At 57.5% G+C, this 16,536-nt stretch overlaps 1 protein-coding gene across 3 annotated transcripts; it reads left to right on the top strand.

Moving 5' to 3' along the window:
* The first annotated feature begins 858 nt into the window (after positions 1-858).
* On the top strand, positions 859-16,516 carry TRIOBP (TRIO and F-actin binding protein). Of its 3 annotated transcripts, XM_040656107.2 has the most exons (22): positions 859-906; positions 1,378-1,595; positions 2,463-2,590; positions 2,859-2,955; positions 3,155-3,347; positions 3,565-3,940; positions 4,437-4,569; positions 4,781-5,767; positions 6,455-6,541; positions 9,188-9,244; positions 9,572-9,640; positions 10,004-10,093; positions 10,304-10,413; positions 11,027-11,579; positions 11,823-11,933; positions 13,349-13,496; positions 13,896-14,007; positions 14,115-14,274; positions 14,458-14,571; positions 14,830-14,916; positions 15,165-15,328; positions 15,761-16,516. In XM_040656107.2, exons 2-21 carry the CDS (start codon positions 1,482-1,484, stop codon positions 15,324-15,326), a joined length of 3,888 nt encoding a protein of 1,295 aa, XP_040512041.1. In that variant the 5' UTR covers positions 859-906; positions 1,378-1,481; the 3' UTR covers positions 15,327-15,328; positions 15,761-16,516. The 3 variants fall into 3 exon arrangements, with proteins under 3 accessions (XP_040512041.1, XP_040512044.1, XP_040512042.1); XM_040656110.2 differs by lacking the exons at positions 859-906; positions 1,378-1,595; positions 2,463-2,590; ... (3 more) ...; positions 4,437-4,569; positions 4,781-5,767 and having other exon boundaries at positions 6,457-6,864; XM_040656108.2 differs by lacking the exons at positions 859-906; positions 1,378-1,595; positions 2,463-2,590; ... (4 more) ...; positions 4,781-5,767; positions 6,455-6,541 and adding an exon at positions 6,839-8,417.
* Positions 16,517-16,536: the final 20 nt, after the last annotated feature.

Raw genomic sequence — 16,536 nt, 5'->3', positions numbered from 1 at the left:
AAGTTCCAGCTGTTGGCGAGGAAGCTGCTTCTAAATATGTCCTACCTGCAGAAATCACTGCGCTAGCGTGGCTGCTGCACTGAAAAGTGGTCACTGTGACCACAGTGTGCCCCAGGGTCACCCAACTGTGCTCAGTGCCCACACTCAGCTACAGCCTTTCTCCCAGAGACAGGGCACCTGGGTGGTGGTGGTGCTGCTGCCCTGGAGCTTACACAGAAAGGATGTGAAGCTCCAACACGGTCTGTCCATGTACGATGGCTTTTGCTGGCTAGACTGTGATTGTGCACACATGCATGCACAAAAATGTGATTGGGATTACAGAGGATCAAAACGAGACAGGGAGGTCAGATAGTCATGGAGAAACTGGAGCTCGGTACAGAGATGAAGCTGCAGTGTGCGTGAGGTGTGCTGTGTCGCTCCTATGGAGTGTACCAAGCTCAAGGTTGCATGCAATGCAGTCTTATTGCTGCTGCAAGAAAGGAACCGGGAAGAAACCTCACCGGATGAGGGACAAGAGCTTTTGAGAGCCAAGGGAGCCGATTAGCAGGGAGTCCTAGTGCTTGCAGATGCATCCTGCCGATGTTAACCATCTCCTGGGGCAAAAGCCCCAGGCCTGCTCAATGGCAGGGGATGGAGACGAGGGGAAAAGCGGCAGCCCCGCGCTCCCTCCCCGGCCCCGCTCGGGTCGATCGCCCACCCGCTGCCACCGACACGTGGGTGCCCGCACACGTGCCCGCCGGCGCGCCGCCAGACAGCCACTCAGAGGGCAGTATTCAAATCAGCGCCCGGTCGAGGCCAATGAGAGGGCAGCGGGCGGGGCTTGGCTGCCCGCAATTCCCACGGGGAGCTCCATTCAAAGGGGAGCTCGGCGGGGAGAGCGATGCTGGGAGTCGTGGGGAAGTGGAGGTACTGGGGGTACTGGGATGCACTGGGAACGGTAGCTACGGCTGCATGAGCGGTAGAGGCCGTGGGGAGCTCACTGGGCCCCAAGAGCCCTGCGGGATGTGGGAAGCAAGTTTGCCCTTCAGGCAGTGGGATGCTCTGGGTTCCTACCACGTGTGGCAATCAGTGGGCACGACTGGGCTGCGATGTTGGGCTCTTTCTCTGTGCATTGCTTGCAAGTGAGTGCCTGGGTTCAGGTGAGGTGCGAGTGAGTCAAGAAATCGTGCCCTCACCAAGCTGTCTGCATCAGAACCCATTGAAGGGTGCAGAGCAGTGCCCCCTTCTAAAAAAAGGCTCCCGCCGGGACATACCCTTTTATTATGTGTAATTATGTGGGTCATACTGAAGGCCTTGCAGCTGGATGCCCTTTGATTCCAGCATGGCCAGCCGAGTGCGGCAAGCTTCAGTCTGAGAATAACATTTGTGCTTCCGTAGGAGCCTGAGGATGTGGAGCTGAAAGCTCAGCTTTCTGCTGCTGTTCCTTTCACCTGGCTGCTCCCTGTAGCCCAACAGCCAGAGCACCTCCATCCCTATGGAGGATGCCAAGTTCGGTGAACGATGTGCCCTGTGCCAACTTTGAAGCCAACATATTTGCAAGGAGCCTGTGCCAACACTGCTTCCGTGCCGCAAGGGTTCACCCGCACGCTGCCCAGGTGAGCTCCTCCATCCCACCTGCAGGCCACGAATGCTGCATTAAGAGCTGCTTTGTTCGGCCCTGGGACTTTGTAGAGATGGAAATCCCTAGCACAAAGGCCTGCGGAGTCCATCGTTTAACTGTGCTTGGAGCAGAGCTGGAGCCGCATTGGCAGGGAGGGTCTGGACACAGTTAGAAGGGGCTCCGTAGATCCTGGGAAGGGAAGCAGGGATGGAGCAATACAGATACGTGCAAGTAAATAGTAACGGTGAGGGAAGGGGGAATGGCAAAGTAGGGACCCACCCTGGATTCCGTCTCTGTTTGAGGCCTGTTGGTCCCTTCCAACTCAAAGCATTCTATGATTCTTACCTAAAATGTGGTGCTGGCAGATCTCCCTGGGGCCGCTGTGAGCTGTTTCTGGAGGGAAAGGTGGAAGGGGATACATCCCATGCGATGCAGGGCTCAGTCTGACCCCATCCTCCAGCATGAGCCACTTGGCTGCAGAGTGCTGCATCCCTCCAGGCATCAGCCGGTTTCATGTTCACAGAGGGTTTCGTGTCATTCGCTGTCCTCTTGGAGCACCAAGCCGGGGATCATGAAATAGTAATGAGCCTCCCGCCCTCCTCCTTGCCCTCTCCCCCTGGCCCCCGGGCCCTCTAAGATTACTGCAGCCCTTTGCGATCCGCTTAGAGCCATCTCTGAGCGTATCCAGATGCCGGAGGGAGGGCAGGCAAGCCCCCTACCACTGCTCCTAAACCCTGCAGGTAATGGGCCTGGGGGAGATGCTGGAGGGCGGCTGCAAGCAGAGATTCCCCCAGCCCTCATCCTAATGTGCTTTCATATCCGGTGCGGTGATGGCACGGCTGCACCCCCCCCTCCCTCGCAGGAGCATGACGCAGAGGTGGCGGGGCACGGCACCAACGCAGACCCAGGTGGGCCCTGGGACGCCGTCCGCATCGTAGCACCGCAGTGCGAGGTGTACGTGTGCGTGGGTCGGGCAGACGGCGCGGAGCGGTGAGTGGCAGAGACCGATGGAGGGGGAAGGTGGGGAAATCGGGTGCGATATCACCGATGCACTGAGGGACGTGGTTAATGGGCATGGTGGTGATGGGTTGGTGGTCGGACTGGGCGACCTCAGTGGTCTTTTCCGTCCTTGATGATTCTATACTCTGCCTGGGAAAAAGGGCTGAGCACTTCCTCTGCCTGTGTTTCTCGTGACTGCTCCCTGTCCTCAGGCTCTGCAGCTATGCTGACCGCTGCCTGTCCTCTCCTTGCTTCACAGCTGGCACCAGGGCAGGGCACAGCCCCCACTCAGCCCAAGCACTGTAGGCCAGCATGGAGAAACCAACACTGAACCCCACAGCCACGCTGAAGGCAGGGTGAGATGGGCTCTTCTCTTGGTTTGGGTGGTTTCAGCCCCCTCGTCCCCTCAGAGCCACTTCTGCTGGGCATACTCGAAAGCTCCCAAGATGCTGGGGGGTCAGCTGGGACCCTTCAATCCTCACACATGCTCTTCGCCCCCTTCCAGCCCAGTAACTCGCAGTCCCATTGCAAAGCCCTGCCCTATTTGTCTCTCAGGGCTGGGAGATGACCAGGCTGTTGGACACCACTTTGGGATCAGGCAAGAGGGACACAATGAGCTACAGGGGACACAAGGATAATGCACAGCTGCAGGTGGACAGAGCCAGGTGGGGTCAGCCCCTTCCCTCTGGATCCTGGGTGAGAACAGAGGCTCCAAGCTTTAGGAAAGAAGTCTGTGTGCCAAAAGCAGGTACATGTGGTTTGCTCTCATGCATGATCCTCTTGGTGTGCTGACCATAAAACATGGGGCTGCTGTCTCCCTGCATGCTTTGTTGGGCTCCCACCCCACCCTGTAGTCTGGGTTTTCCCTCCGCCCTCCTGGACTGTTCCTAACCCTGAAGCCCTGCTTCGCTGTGGACAGAGTAGCATTGCACACCACTCATTCATCAACCTTCTCTCCATCCTAGAGCGTGCTCCCGCCACCCAGAAGCCCAAGGAGGGCTGGGCGAAGCACCGCATAGAGAGTGGCTATTTTTCCTTGGAACCTCGAAAACCTGACCCTCCCTGGACTCCCTCCGCACCACGTCCCGGCCGCAGCTCCTCTCCAGGTCCAGGCAGCAGCAGGCACTTGGCATCCTCCTCCCGGGCTGGGGAGCCCCGTGGGCACCCCAGTGCTGGGGGCACAGAGGGGAAGCGTGTGCTGGAGAGGCAGGAGTACACAGTGCTGGCGGACTTGCCCAAACCCAAGCGCCTCGGCCGTGGGGATGCTGCTGACCGCTGCGGCTCCCGCACACTCAGCCCTGGCCGAGTGGAGGTGGAGAGGATATTTGGCTGTGAGCGCAGGTGAGGAGCAATAGAGCTCGGCAGTGGGTTGTCCCCATGGGTCACAACACGGCTTGGAGAGAGAAGGGCTGGGGTTACAGCTGAGCTTTGAAACTCCCACCCCGTTCTTCCCAGCCACGTCCTGGGAGCTGCAGGACATGCTGTAGAGCTGGGAAATGGGGAAAGAAGGGAGAAGCTCCCAAATCCTAGTAGGATTAGGAATGCTGAGGAGTCCCCAGTCCCAGGTGAGTCATTGGCTGGAGAACCACAAGTGGCTCCAAAATTGGCAGCCCAGTGGTGGCACGGGGCATGCAAGGGTGTAACGGGGACCAGGCAGTGGATGAGACAGGAAGGAGCAAGGTGCAGATGGCCCAAAGAAATGGCATGAAGAAGATTCGGATGAGGAAGCTGGGATGGTTGCAGCAATAGGGTGGAGACCCCAACATCTGGGGGAGGCAGAGATGTAGGGCTGGAGTGGGGCTCAGTCAGCAGCCAGACAGGCTGTGTGTGCCTGCAGGAAATCGGAGACGTTGGAGGCTTTCCAGGCGCTGGAGGAGGGCCGCGTGGAGCGGCTGGATGGCAAGACCCCAGTGCCACCCAGCAAAGGCAGAGTCATTCGGAGGCAGTCCAGCCCCAGCTTGCCCAGGGAGGTGAGTCCTGGCTGCTTTCTCCTGCCACGTTTTCCCCTATTCCTGGGTCCAAGAGGCTTCTCCTGGATAGAAGCTGGCTCTATGCATAGGGGTGCAGGTTCCGCAACACCTTTCGTAACCCAACCAACCTGTCTCCCAGCTCTTGTGCCACCTTACCTCCCTCCTTGCTATCACTTGTGTTCCCATTGCTCTCTGTCCTGTGTGTCTCCAGGGCCAGCGGCTCTCCTGGCACCCTGAGCCATGCAGCAGAGACTCCAAGGAGCCCCGGCGCTCCCCCAGCCCAGCTCGACACACAGAGAGGACTGGGGTCACCCTGCGCCCCATGTGCCCATCTCCACGGGTGGAGAGGGACTGGAGGAAGCCTCGGGAGCCCACAAGTCCTACTCAGCGGCCGGAGAGGGGAGGCAGCAGCCCGCGATCCCCCAGCCCACGCTCCCCCAGCCCCGTGTCTAGGTTGGAACGGAGGCCAGGAGGAGCTCAGAGCCCTCCCCAGCACACAGATAAGGACTGGAGGAACAGAGCAGAGAGGAGCCAAGTTGCCTGGCAGGCTGCGAGCATGGGGAAAGCCACTGAGAGAAAAAGCTGGGGGAACACCCTGCACCCCCCGAGCCTTGGGAAGAGCATGGATGGAGGCAAGCTGGGAGGAGCCAGGCCACCACGTTCCACAAGTCCTACAGGACGGACAGACGGCACATGGAAAAGCCAAAAGGAGACCTCCCAGCCTGGCCTTGCACGGGGGGCAGAAAGACAACGTGGGGACTCATCTGGGAAGCAGCTGGAGTGCAGCTGGAGGAGCCTCCGGGATAAACTGCAGCCTCCCCATGCTGGGAAGGGCACAGACAATGAGTGGAAAGGCCGAGGGAAGCCCTTGCGTCCCATGAGCCCAACGCGGCCACCAGAGCAGGATTGGAAGGGCCGTGGGGATGCCCGCCAGGCTCAGAAGGCAGAGAAGGACTGGAGGGTGCAGGAGAAGCCACCGTGCCACATGGACTTGATGCAGCAGCTGGAAAGGGACTGGAGGAGCCCCGCTAGGCATGCGGATGCCTGGCCACGGCCGGATGACAGCTGGAGGAGGCCTGAGAGCCCAGCACAGCGACTGGAGGATGACTGGAAGGGGGTTGAGCACAGCCACAACTCAAACAACCCAGAGAAACCATTGGAAAGCGATTGGGAGAACAAGAAATTCCTCATTTATCACGTGAGTATAGAATCATAGAATCATTAAGGCTGGAAAAGACCTTTAAGATCATTTAGTCCAGCTGTCTGCCCACTGCAAGTACTGCCTGCTAACCATGTCCTTCAGTGCCACATCCACACGGCTCTGGAACACCTCCAGGGCCGGTGACTCCACCACCTCCCTGTGCAGCCTGTGCCACTGCAGCACCGCTCTTTTGGAGGAGAAATTCTTCCTCATATCCAACCTGAACCTCCTCTGGGGGGGCAACTTGAGGCCATTCCCTCTCACCCTCTCACTGTTGCCTGGGAGAAAAGGCCGACCCCCACTTCACCACAATGTCCTTTCAGGTTGTCTTAGAGAGCGACGAGCTCTGCCCTGAGCTCCTCTTCTCCAGCCTGAACAACCCCAGTTCCCTCAGCCGCCCCCCATCAGAGCTGTGCTCCAGACCCCTCACAGCTCCGCTGCCCTTCTCTGGACACGCTCCAGGGCCTCCATGTCTTCTTGCAGTGAGGGGCGTAGGTCGGGGCTGGGGGGGGTGAAAACAGAAACAGCAATTGGAAACGGCAGGGACCTGGCTGCCAGGTGTGCAACCAGCACAGCCCTTTTCCCGAGGTCTGAGAAGCAGTGTTTCAGCTCCAGCACTGGGAGACACGGGGAGGAGATGGGCACGAGAGGCTCAGGCTGAGCTCTCCCGTCCTCTCCCCGCAGTCGCAGCTGGGTGGGAGCTCCAGCGCACAGCAGAGCTCCTCGGGAAGCCGACCCACACACGGGAGCAGCAGCGACAAACGCACTAAGGTAAGGCCCGGAGCTCCCCGCCCGCCCCGCCGGCTCCATTGGCTGCGGGAAAGGGGCGGCCGGGCCGGAGGCCACCCGCTGCCATTGGGCCGGGCCCGGGCCCTCCCAGGAAGTTTGGGGTGGGAAGGGGAGGAAAGAGGAAAAAAGAAAAAAAAAAAAAAAAAGTTTGAAGGGAAAAAAAAAAAAAAAAAAGCCCTCGGAAAAGCTCGGGGCGGGCGGCGGAGCGAGCGGGCATGGTGGGGCCGCGGGAGCCGCCCGGCCTCTGAAGCCGCCCCGCCGCCCTGGCTGCCCGCAGCCGGCCCCGCCGCGCCCCCGCCATGACGGTGAGTCCGGAGCGGGGCCCCGCGGCGCTCTGCTTCCCTCCCCGGGCTGCCACCGGCTCCTCCTGACCCCCCCCCCCGCGCTCCGGGGGGATCTGCCGCCGGGGTGTGGGCGGCGCTGAGGTGGTGCGGGACCGCGGTGGCGCCGGGGCTGCCTGTCCTCCCGGCCCGGGGTGGGGTGCGGTGGAGGTGGCGGGCCGGGCCGGGCCATCGGCCTTCCCCGTGCAGTGGGGCGGTGAGGGGTTTGGTGCTGTGCTTTGGCTTTGGGGCCCTTTCCTTGCCAAGCCAAGTCTCATTTGGGGAAGAAATGGGCTTTTGGGGCGACCGGGACCCCCTTTGTGGTAGAGGGAAGGCGGCCTGGGGTGAGGTGACCCTGCAGCAGGTGACCTCCAGAGGTCCCTTCCACCACCGCTGTCCCGTGCTGTGAAGTGTCGCTCTGCAGCCCGAGCAGCTGTGGGAACGGCGGCCTGGAGCTCTCGCTCTGTTGCCTTCCGTCCTCCGTTTCTTCCCCCTGCCCTCTCTGTACCACCCAGGAGTCATTCTTCCACTCCCACCCTATCTCCTATCCTTCTTCGGTGTTTACATTCTTCAGATACTTGCAGGCTGTTATCGCGGCCCTTGTATCCCCGTGGCAGCCCAAGCAGGCAGCCAGCTCCCCGCGCCAGCCATCAGCCCTGCTCAGTGCCGGACCCCCCCGGTGCCTCCTCTTGCATCCTCACATCTCCGCTGTTTGGAGCCAGCCCCGGATCTCCGGATGGCTCTGCTTTCCTGCCCGCTTCCTCCTCCTGCCCTGGTCTTTTCCTCTGATGGGGGGGGGGGGGGGGGATTCAGCTCAAACCTCGCTCTGTCCTCTGCCTGTATTCCGAGCTCTCCACAGTACAGAGCTGAAATTGGTGGTGGAGAGGGGGGGGGAAAAAGCAGCTTTAAGCACTTTTATGCAGCAACCGGTGTCTTGTCCACCAGAAATACTGCAGACAGTGGCAGAGCTGTGCCTGTGAAGAGCAAGACAGGCAAAAAGGGACTGGTTGTGTCTTGCGCCATTCGTGTGCTTTGGGGGGGCTTTACTGTGCTGTGCCCATGACAGTGATAGGGCAGTGTTCCTGGCCCTCCTGCCCCGCTCACATGTATGCTAGGAGAGCATACTCCTTTCCTTCCCTCGTGCCGCTCCCAGCCTGGAGTCAGTGCTGAAGTCACCGGATTGGAAAGGATAACGGCACAAAGGGTGGAGCTGTCGCCACGGGGAAGAAATTAATTGTCAAAGAACTTTCGCAGGGCGGTGGGGATGTCCGGGTCTGGGGGAGTGGACGTGGGGATGCACGTGGTCCCCAAGCCATTCGCCACCTGGGCTCCTCATGCCTACTTTTACAAAGCTGAGCGGTGGGCTGAGTTATTTGCCAGCTCGGGAGGAGCTGGAGCGGCAGAGCTGGGAGGAGGAGCAGCTCCAGCCTGCTTGGCTGAGGGCGAAGTCAGGGAGAGCAGTTGCCCTGAGTCAGCTCTCCAGCACGGCACTTCTGGAAGGAGCTGGACTAGTCGGGATGCCGGACAAGTGGCGTGAGGTTAGGAGGAGGCAAAAAGGGTGGGGGGGACGGGGACTTTTTAGAGGGGAGTGAGCTGGAGAAAACCCTGCTTGTTCTCCATAACCACGGCCCAGGGCTGGGCGGAGGGTGGGCTGTAGAAGGAGCGAAGTCCCCAGCGTCTCAGACAGGATTTGTTCTCCAGCTCTGGTTGTAATTCCAATTTGATCTCCAGCCTCGGGCAAAGCGTTGACACGCCGTGTGTTTTCAGAGCTGTTAAATTGCCTCCCGCGCCTTTGCGGTGAGGGCCGGTTCATAGCGGGCCGCTCGTGGCTGTAATAAGTGAGAGCTGGGGAAGGTGCTGTGGGAGGTACCCCTGGGGCATGGATGCCCGGGGTTGGGACAAAATGTGCCTGCTTCCCTGTGTCCTTCTCCAAAGCCTGGTCCGGCCTGTGTTCCCTTCCATACCATTTCCTCACCCCTATCTCTCTCTCCTATCTCTGAATAAATATCTCCAAGGCACCTTGTAGAAACCTCCCTGCTGCATATTTTCCTTCTTTTTTTTTTTTTTCCTTTACTCTTTCCTTATCTCCTGTTTCCTCTTACAGGAATGATTGCTAAATGCAGCCCTCCTCCGCCACTGGGTCCTAAACTAAACCCCCACGTGTTTCCACAAAGCAACGTGGGGCTCTTCTTGTTTTTTATTCCCCCTATGGGATCTCTGCTTCCTATCCCCCCCCCCCCACAGCATGCAGAAACCTTTTGTGGGTTCCAGCATGCGCTAACCCTCTGCTTTGTCCTTTCCTCTCCAGCCAGATCTCCTCAATTTCAAGAAGGGATGGATGTCCATCCTGGACAAGCCGGGAGAGGTAAGCCCTACCCAGAGCCTGCCTCTTGCCCTAGCCCTGTTGGTTGAGTTCCTTGTGTGAGCAGTGATTTTTCCCTTCCCCCCCTTGTTGTGCTTGCTCCCGCTGCAGGGAACTCATGCTTGAGAGACCCAGCATTGTATTGGGTGCGCTCTGAGCTGAGAGTTATTACAGGGACTTGGAAGGGACCTAGAAAAGGGGAGCAGAGCCTAGAAACTGAGAGGTCACGGGGCAGCACATCCCTCCTTGTTCCCGTGCTTCCCTCAGTAACTGTCTATCCGTTTCACTCCTGTCGTTTCCCCTCCCTTCCCCTAACCCATGTGCCGGCAGTGGAAGAAACACTGGTTCGTGCTGACCGACTCGAGCCTGAGATATTACCGGGACTCGAACGCCGAAGAGGTAAGCGTGGGCAGTGTCTCCTCACCCCTCTGTTCTTTCCTGCCCTTGTCCTCGTAGTGAAAGGGAAAGGAACATGACCGCTTGCACGGGCACTTCATGTCTACACAAGGGAATGTGTCCCATTCCGGTGAAGGTCTAGCGTCTCCTTGAGACCTTGTTCTGACCCATCATTCTCCATCTGAAAAGCCCTTGAGGGCTGTCATGGTTCGAAGTGAAGAGAAAGGCTGACATGGGGGCAGCTGGGCTGCCCTGGTGCTTTGCCACTCTTCTTCTTCCCGTGCTTTGGTTAGGGTGCAGGCAGGTGGCAGGGGCTTTTTAAGAGCTGGGCTTTGCTTACACCCTAGAGGGTGGCTGTGCTTTCAGGCTGATGACCTTGATGGTGAAATCGATCTCCGCTCCTGCACAGATGTGACAGAATTCGCCGTGCAACGTAACTATGGCTTCCAGATACACGTGAGTGCCTGGAGGGCAGCACTGAGGGATGCTGGCTGGGATGGCTGCTCCTTCCCCATCTGCATCCCTGACACAGAAATTTGGGCAGTGCAAACTTCATGGTTTCAGGATGGCAGGGGTGGTTGGTGGCGTGTCCAGCAAACGGTCAGAGTGCAGCCGGCTGCCCCTTTGCTGAGTGGTGACAGAGTCTGTGTCCTATCTCCCTTGCAGACGAAAGATGCCATCTTCACACTGTCAGCCATGACCTCAGGCATCCGGCGCAATTGGATTGAGGCTCTGAGGAAGAACGTGCGCCCTGTTAGTGCTCCAGATGTCACCAAGTAAGAGCTGCTTGCTGGTGGGTCTCCTGGTTGTCCTCCTTCTTCAGGAGGACACCTGAGAAGGTCCTGGGGAGGGGGGGAGCGGGGCTGTGATGATGAGAATGATGGGCACGCGGGAGGTGATGCTTTCTGGGGGCACAGTGTCCTGGCAGGCTCCTGTCTGCCAGCAAGATATTTCTTTGAACAGAATCGTAGAATCTGTTCAATTTGGAAAAGACCACTAAGATCATATAGTCCAACCACTGACCCATCACCAGCATGTCCAGTAAACAACTTCCCTCAGTGCCACATCTACCTTTTTCTGGAAAACCAGCAGTTGCTCACACTGCCCACAGAAGCCTGCCCCAAAACCTATTTTTTAGCTGCATTTTGCTGCTGGAGCCTGGCTGGGGCTCAGGGTGAATCCTCCCCACCCCCTGGGGAAAGCCTGTTTACCCATACATGCAGACAAAGCTGCCAAGCGATGTGATGCAACCGCTCTGCTCTCACACAAGTTTTTCACACGGCTGAGTTGAGCAAAAGCTGAGCCATGCGTTTAACCAGCAATGCAAGGGGGCTGTTTGTCTGTTCTTTTGCGGTGCCTGTCCTTCACATGTCATTGCTCTGGTTTCAGGCTATCTGACTGCAACAAGGAAAACACGATCCGCAACTGTGTCCCACCAAAGAGCTCACTGCGGGTGGACGAACAGCAGCAGCCAAGTTCTGAGGGAAGCACCAAAGGCAGCACCTGGAGAGCGGATGGGCCACACCATGCCTTCGACTATGTAGAACTGTCCCCCTTGCAGCAGGATACCCAAAATCAGGGGTCCCCACCGAGGACGAGAGGGAGCTTGAGAGTGTCAGAGCGAGTGTCCAAGCATGAGGATCTGGAGCGGGATTTGGCAGTGCGTTCAGAGGAGAGGCGCAAGTGGTTTGAGAGTCCTGACAGCAGGGTCTCCAACAGTGATGGCCTAGGGGGGACCTTGTCCCGCAAGGTGGAGGAGCCAGACTTGCCTGCTGCCCCACTTTCAGAGGAGCAGAGGGTTCGGCTGAACGAGGAGATAGAGAAGAAGTGGCTGGAGCTGGAGCGCTTGCCCTTGAAGGACTCACGGCGAGTGCCCTTGACAACACTGCTGAACCAGGGCAAGGGGAACCACGGAGATGCCAACGAAGCACTGAAAAAGGAGGTGAGAGCACTTTGGAAAGTGGTTTTCTGGTGGCCCCTTAGCACGATCCCTGCAGCTTTGTGCCTCCCCGGTGGCTCTGCAGAAGAGCAAGCCCACCGGTGTCGGTGGCATCACTTGCATGGAGCTGTGTTTCCTGGCAGCGCATTTGCTGTCTCCTGTCTTCAGCTGTTCCCGAGTCAACAAACGCATCACCTCCCAGCCCTGGGAAAGAGGCTGAGCATCTCTCTTCTGTCCCTGGCACAGGTCCAATCGCTGCGGGCGCAGTTGGAGTCCTGCCGGGCCCGAAACGAGAGCCTTCGGGAAGCTGCCAAGTCCCAGGGAGACGGCCACGTGCCCCGGGGGTACATCTCTCAGGTGAGCAGGATGGGTGAGCCCCAGGCTGGGAAATGCCAAAGCCTGGACTCATTGCCAAGCAGGTATCGCTAATCATTGGGTTGCCATGGTGGCCCTAAATAGGCTCGGTTGTGATCAATGTTAATTACATAAAGGCTAGCGTGTGTATTAAAGAGGCTGGAGTTGACAGGAGGCAGTGGCGCCCGCGTGCTGTCAGGAATTCAGGATCTTTCATAGTTAAGGGAAGGAAATTTGGGTTCCTGGTGAGCTCCTGTTGCAATGGACTGGCTGCACCCACCGCAAATAAAGAAAACCACAAGTCACGTGGAGCAGTTCAGTGGTACCCTGCGATCTCAGTTAGCACTTACAGCTCACGGGCCTCCATGTGGTCAAAAGAAAACAAAAAGGAGCAGGGAGAAATGGCATCTTTTCTTCCTGAGGCTAAACTTCACCTTTCCCAAAAGGTCTCATTCTCTCTCAATTTGCCTTAGTACCAGTTGAAGGGAGGGGGAGAACAAGTTGGTGAATTCAACAGCTCCTTAAGAATAATGTTTTGGCATGATTTGATAGCAGGCCTTGGGGCATAGGTCCAAGATGGGAACGTCTTGCTTTGCTGTAACACAACTTATCTACAGCACTGGGCATTGAAAAGGCCAGCCACCAGAAAAAGGTATGAGCTGTGCGAGAGGATCGCTAGCAGTCAGGCTTTGGGGAGGGAGGTGTCTGTAACAGCACCCAGCCAAGGGGAAGGTGTCACTTTTCTGAAGCAGAGGCTCAGTTTTCATCGATTCTGGGGATGCTGCTTTATCTAAAAGGCAAATAGTGGGATGCGGTTCCAGCAGTACAGCCTGGTGGTAGGGTCTGGATCAGCTCCCCCGTGGCATCTCTTGATGGCTGAGTTGTAATAGAAGTAAGAGGAATGTTTTTTCCTCTCCGTAGCACACAGGGCTCACAAGATCTGTGAGCTGAATGCTTGTGTTTGGTGATAAAGGTACCAGGAGAAAAAAACATCACAGGAATGGGTCTCACTTGTCTCCAAATGGCCCTGGACTAGGGAGGGGTTTGCAGAGTCAAGCATTGTCCCAGCAAGGTGCCTGTCCTCCTGTCTGCATGTCTTAGAGTCATAGAATCACAGAGTATCTTGAGTTCAAAGGGACCCACAAGGACCACTGAATCCAACTCCTGGCTCCATATAGGACTACCTAAAATTCAAACCATGTCTGAGAGTTTCTTGAACTCTAGCAGTTTAGTGCCATGACCACCGCCCTGTCCCAGTGCCCAACCACCCTCTCAGTGAAGAACCTTTTCCTAACCTCAACCTGAACCTTACCCTAACATCCCACCTGACTGTCCCAATGCAGCTCCGTGTTGTAATGCGTCTGCCACTTTCACATCCCTCACCCTTCCCTCCTACTGTCCTTTCCCTGGCACGGCAGGAGGCCTGTGAGCGCAGCCTGGCTGAGATGGAGTCGTCACACCAGCAGGTGATGGAGGAGCTGCAGAGGCACCACCAGCGAGAGATGGAGCGGCTGCGGCAGGAGAAGGAGCGGCTCCTTGCAGAGGAGGCTGCAGCAACGGCAGCAGGTGGGAGCAGAAAGCAAGACGCACCCCCACTCCCTTCCACCTCTCCCAAATGTCTGACTTCTGCCAGAAACTTCTGTCCCAAAAGTCTTGTAACTTGAGTCCCCACTGCTGAGTCTGCTGTTTGGTCTTAGAGGGAGCTTGGCTTTTTTCCAGCCTGTGCTGCGAGATCTGGTCAGGCTGAGATGCCATTTATTAATCTCCTTGGCAGCACTCGGTGCTTTGGGATAATCCTGGGAGGTGGGAGTTGCCCAGAGGGCAAAAGGGAAGGAGGAGGAAGTGCAGAGACGGATCTTTGAGCCTGAGGCACCAAGAGCTGGGTCAGTTGCCTGGCTGGGTTTCTCCAGGTGTGCCCAAGCTGGCAAACCCTGATCCAATGTGTCCCGCTGCATCTCTCTGCAGCCATTGAAGCACTGAAGAAGGCCCACCGGGAGGAGATGAACAAGGAGCTGGGCAGGACACGAAGCTTTCAGCAGTGTGGCTCAGTCACAGATGCCCTCCAGAAGCAGCACCAGTAAGAAGTGTCTCCTGCTTCCCTTGCTTAGTGCTTTAGGCAGAGCCTTTGGTGGCATGGGACAGCGACGATGGCAGGGCAGCAATAACCTTGTTCCTCTCTGGCAGGTTGGATGTAGACTCGCTGAAGCGGGAGCTGCAGGTGCTGTCAGAGCAGTACTCCCAGAAGTGCCTGGAAATTGGGCAGCTAACAGAGAAGGCAGAGGAACGGGAGCAGACGTTGCAGCGCTGCCAGCAAGAGGGGAAACAGCTCCTCCGGAAGAACCAGGCAAGAGAGGGGCTTCCCTGCCCGTAGGGACCACGGAGCATCCTCATTCCATTGCGGGACTGCCCCTGTCTAACTGGGGTGTCTCTTTTCTTTTATTCATAATCTTCCCCTCCCAATAAAGTATTGGGGCCAGGGTGGCAAGAGAGCCTTGTGGCTATGCCGTATCTGCCTTTTTGCCTGCAGGAGCTGCAGATCCGCCTGTCGGATGAGATTGGGAAGCTGCGAAGCTTCATCACCTCGCGGTGCTCCGGGGACCGATCTCAGCAAAACAACGAGCGCAGCTCCTGCGAGCTGGAGGTACAGGGTGCAGGGGATGTCCCCAGCAGTTTGGGCTCGGAGTGGAGGGGACCGGGAGCCACACAAGGCTGCAGGGCTGTGCAGGAAGGAGGTGCGCAAGCTTCCCCTGCGTGCCTCTCCTGGGGCACCATGCATCACTTCCCGCTTCCTTCCTCCTCCACCACCGCACTTGCGCCAGGGAGGACAGCCGCTACCCAGGCTGTGGCTCTCTGCTTCCCCCTGCCTTGAATCACCGCCTGCTCCTCTCCCCTGAGCCAGGTGCTGCTGCGTGTGAAGGAGAATGAGCTCCAGTACCTGAAGAAGGAGGTACAGTGCCTCCGGGAGGAGCTGCAGATGATGCAAAAGGTTGGTGCTTCCCTGGGTCTGCTGGCTAGGGCTGGGCACTGCGTCTCTCTCACAGCAAAGTAGAGGGGCTAGAAGGCAGCACAGTGGCTGCAGGATTCAGACAGGGTCATTAAATCGTTGCCCAGTTTGGGCTGAGGTTCAGGCTTTGGGCTGTGTCCTCCCTCACCCGCTGGCCTTTCTCTCACTGGCCTCACCTTGACACTTGAATACCAGCTTGAGGGTTGCTAACTCTTCTCCCTCCCTGGCAGGACAAGAGATTTGCCTCAGGGAAATACCAGGATGTCTATGCAGAGCTGAATCACATTAAGGTGCGCTCAGAGAGAGAGATTGAGCAGCTGAAGGAGCATCTGCGCCTGGCCATGGCAGCCCTGCAGGAGAAGGAATCACTGTGCAACAGCATCAGCAATTAACGGTGAGCACTGAGGGGCTGCAGTGTTCCCTCCAGGCTTGGGGGGGGCTGAGATCCACTGACTTGACAGAGGAATAGAGGCAAGGCAGCTTCCTCCTGCTCCATTTGGTAGTCAGTGTGGCTGTGGCTTGACCCAGCCATCTTCCTCCACGCACTTGCAGAGGCAAGCATAGGGATGGGGCAGTGTGAAGCCATCATGTGTGTTCTGGTGTCCAGAGCAAGCCTTCTACTTGCTTCAACGCTGTGGCCATCAGGCTTGGGGTCACACTGCTCTGCCACCACTTGCTGGTGGGCACTGACCACTCTTGGGACACATGGGGTCAGAAAGGCATGCCAAGCGTGTCAGAATCTCCTAGAGTGGCAGAAAGGACAGCGTTTCTGTGCTGAGTGCCATCTTTCCAAACCTGCTTTTTTTTTTTTTCCCTCTCTTTCCAGGTCTACTTCATTTGTTTATCTGTTCTTGTTTTTTATTTGCTCCGTTCCTCACTTGAGGAGAGAGGGAGGTTGGTTCCCATCCAATGTCGCCTTGGCGAGACATCTCTCTCCCCAGCCAGCTCCTCACTCCCCTCCCAAAGCTTTCGATGAAGCCTTTCCAAAACCTTTTTGCCTTTGTATCTGAGCACGTCATTTGGAATGGCTCCTTACATGCACCTTCTTCGGGATTTTATACGTGAAAATTATATTTTATAGAAGAATTTTGTTTTCCCTTGAGAAGAAGAGGAAAAGGAGGGGGAAAGCTTCTCCGTCACCAGCATTTTATAACCAGAGAAAGAGAATATACTCCCCACTTCCTCAGCCCCCCCTGCTCCCAGCCACGTATCTGCCTCTGGCACTCCCGTTCCCTCTTTTCCACCTGCTTCTGGGGCCCCAGGGGGACACATGGGGACACCTAACGACACCACTGCCCCAGCGCCCAAGTGGAGGAGACACCCAAGCCATAGGAGGGGCTGCCTGCTGCAGCTGCACCCGCCTGCAACTTTGAAAGAGGAGACGTTGGCACGAGGCTGCGCGATGGAGCTCTCAGTGACTGTCCTTTGGCTCTGCCTTGGCACAGCCTCAGCTCCCGGAGCCTCCCCACTCGTCCTCCCTCGGGCTGGGGAGAGCCCGACATTTTAGTGGCAGAGGAGCTGCTGCTCTGCCACACCCGTCAACTCTTAACTTAATAAAATCTTCCCCTTTTGCTGAGAAAAATGTGTTTGCTGAGGGCAAGG

The sequence above is a fragment of the Gallus gallus genome, chromosome 1 (assembly GCF_016699485.2).
Source record: "Gallus gallus isolate bGalGal1 chromosome 1, bGalGal1.mat.broiler.GRCg7b, whole genome shotgun sequence".
Lineage (NCBI taxonomy): Eukaryota > Metazoa > Chordata > Aves > Galliformes > Phasianidae > Gallus > Gallus gallus.
This window is presented reverse-complemented; position numbering and strand designations above follow the sequence as displayed.

Excerpts from the sequence above, each read along its gene's own strand:
- TRIOBP (XM_040656107.2), top strand. The coding sequence starts at position 1,482 with ATGCCAAGTTCGGTGAACGATGTGCCCTGTGCCAACTTTGAAGCCAAC. Across the intron at positions 9,641-10,003 it reads GGGACTCGAACGCCGAAGAG|GCTGATGACCTTGATGGTGA; the intron begins GTAAGCGTGGGC and ends CTGTGCTTTCAG. Across the intron at positions 13,497-13,895 it reads GGCTGCAGCAACGGCAGCAG|CCATTGAAGCACTGAAGAAG; the intron begins GTGGGAGCAGAA and ends ATCTCTCTGCAG.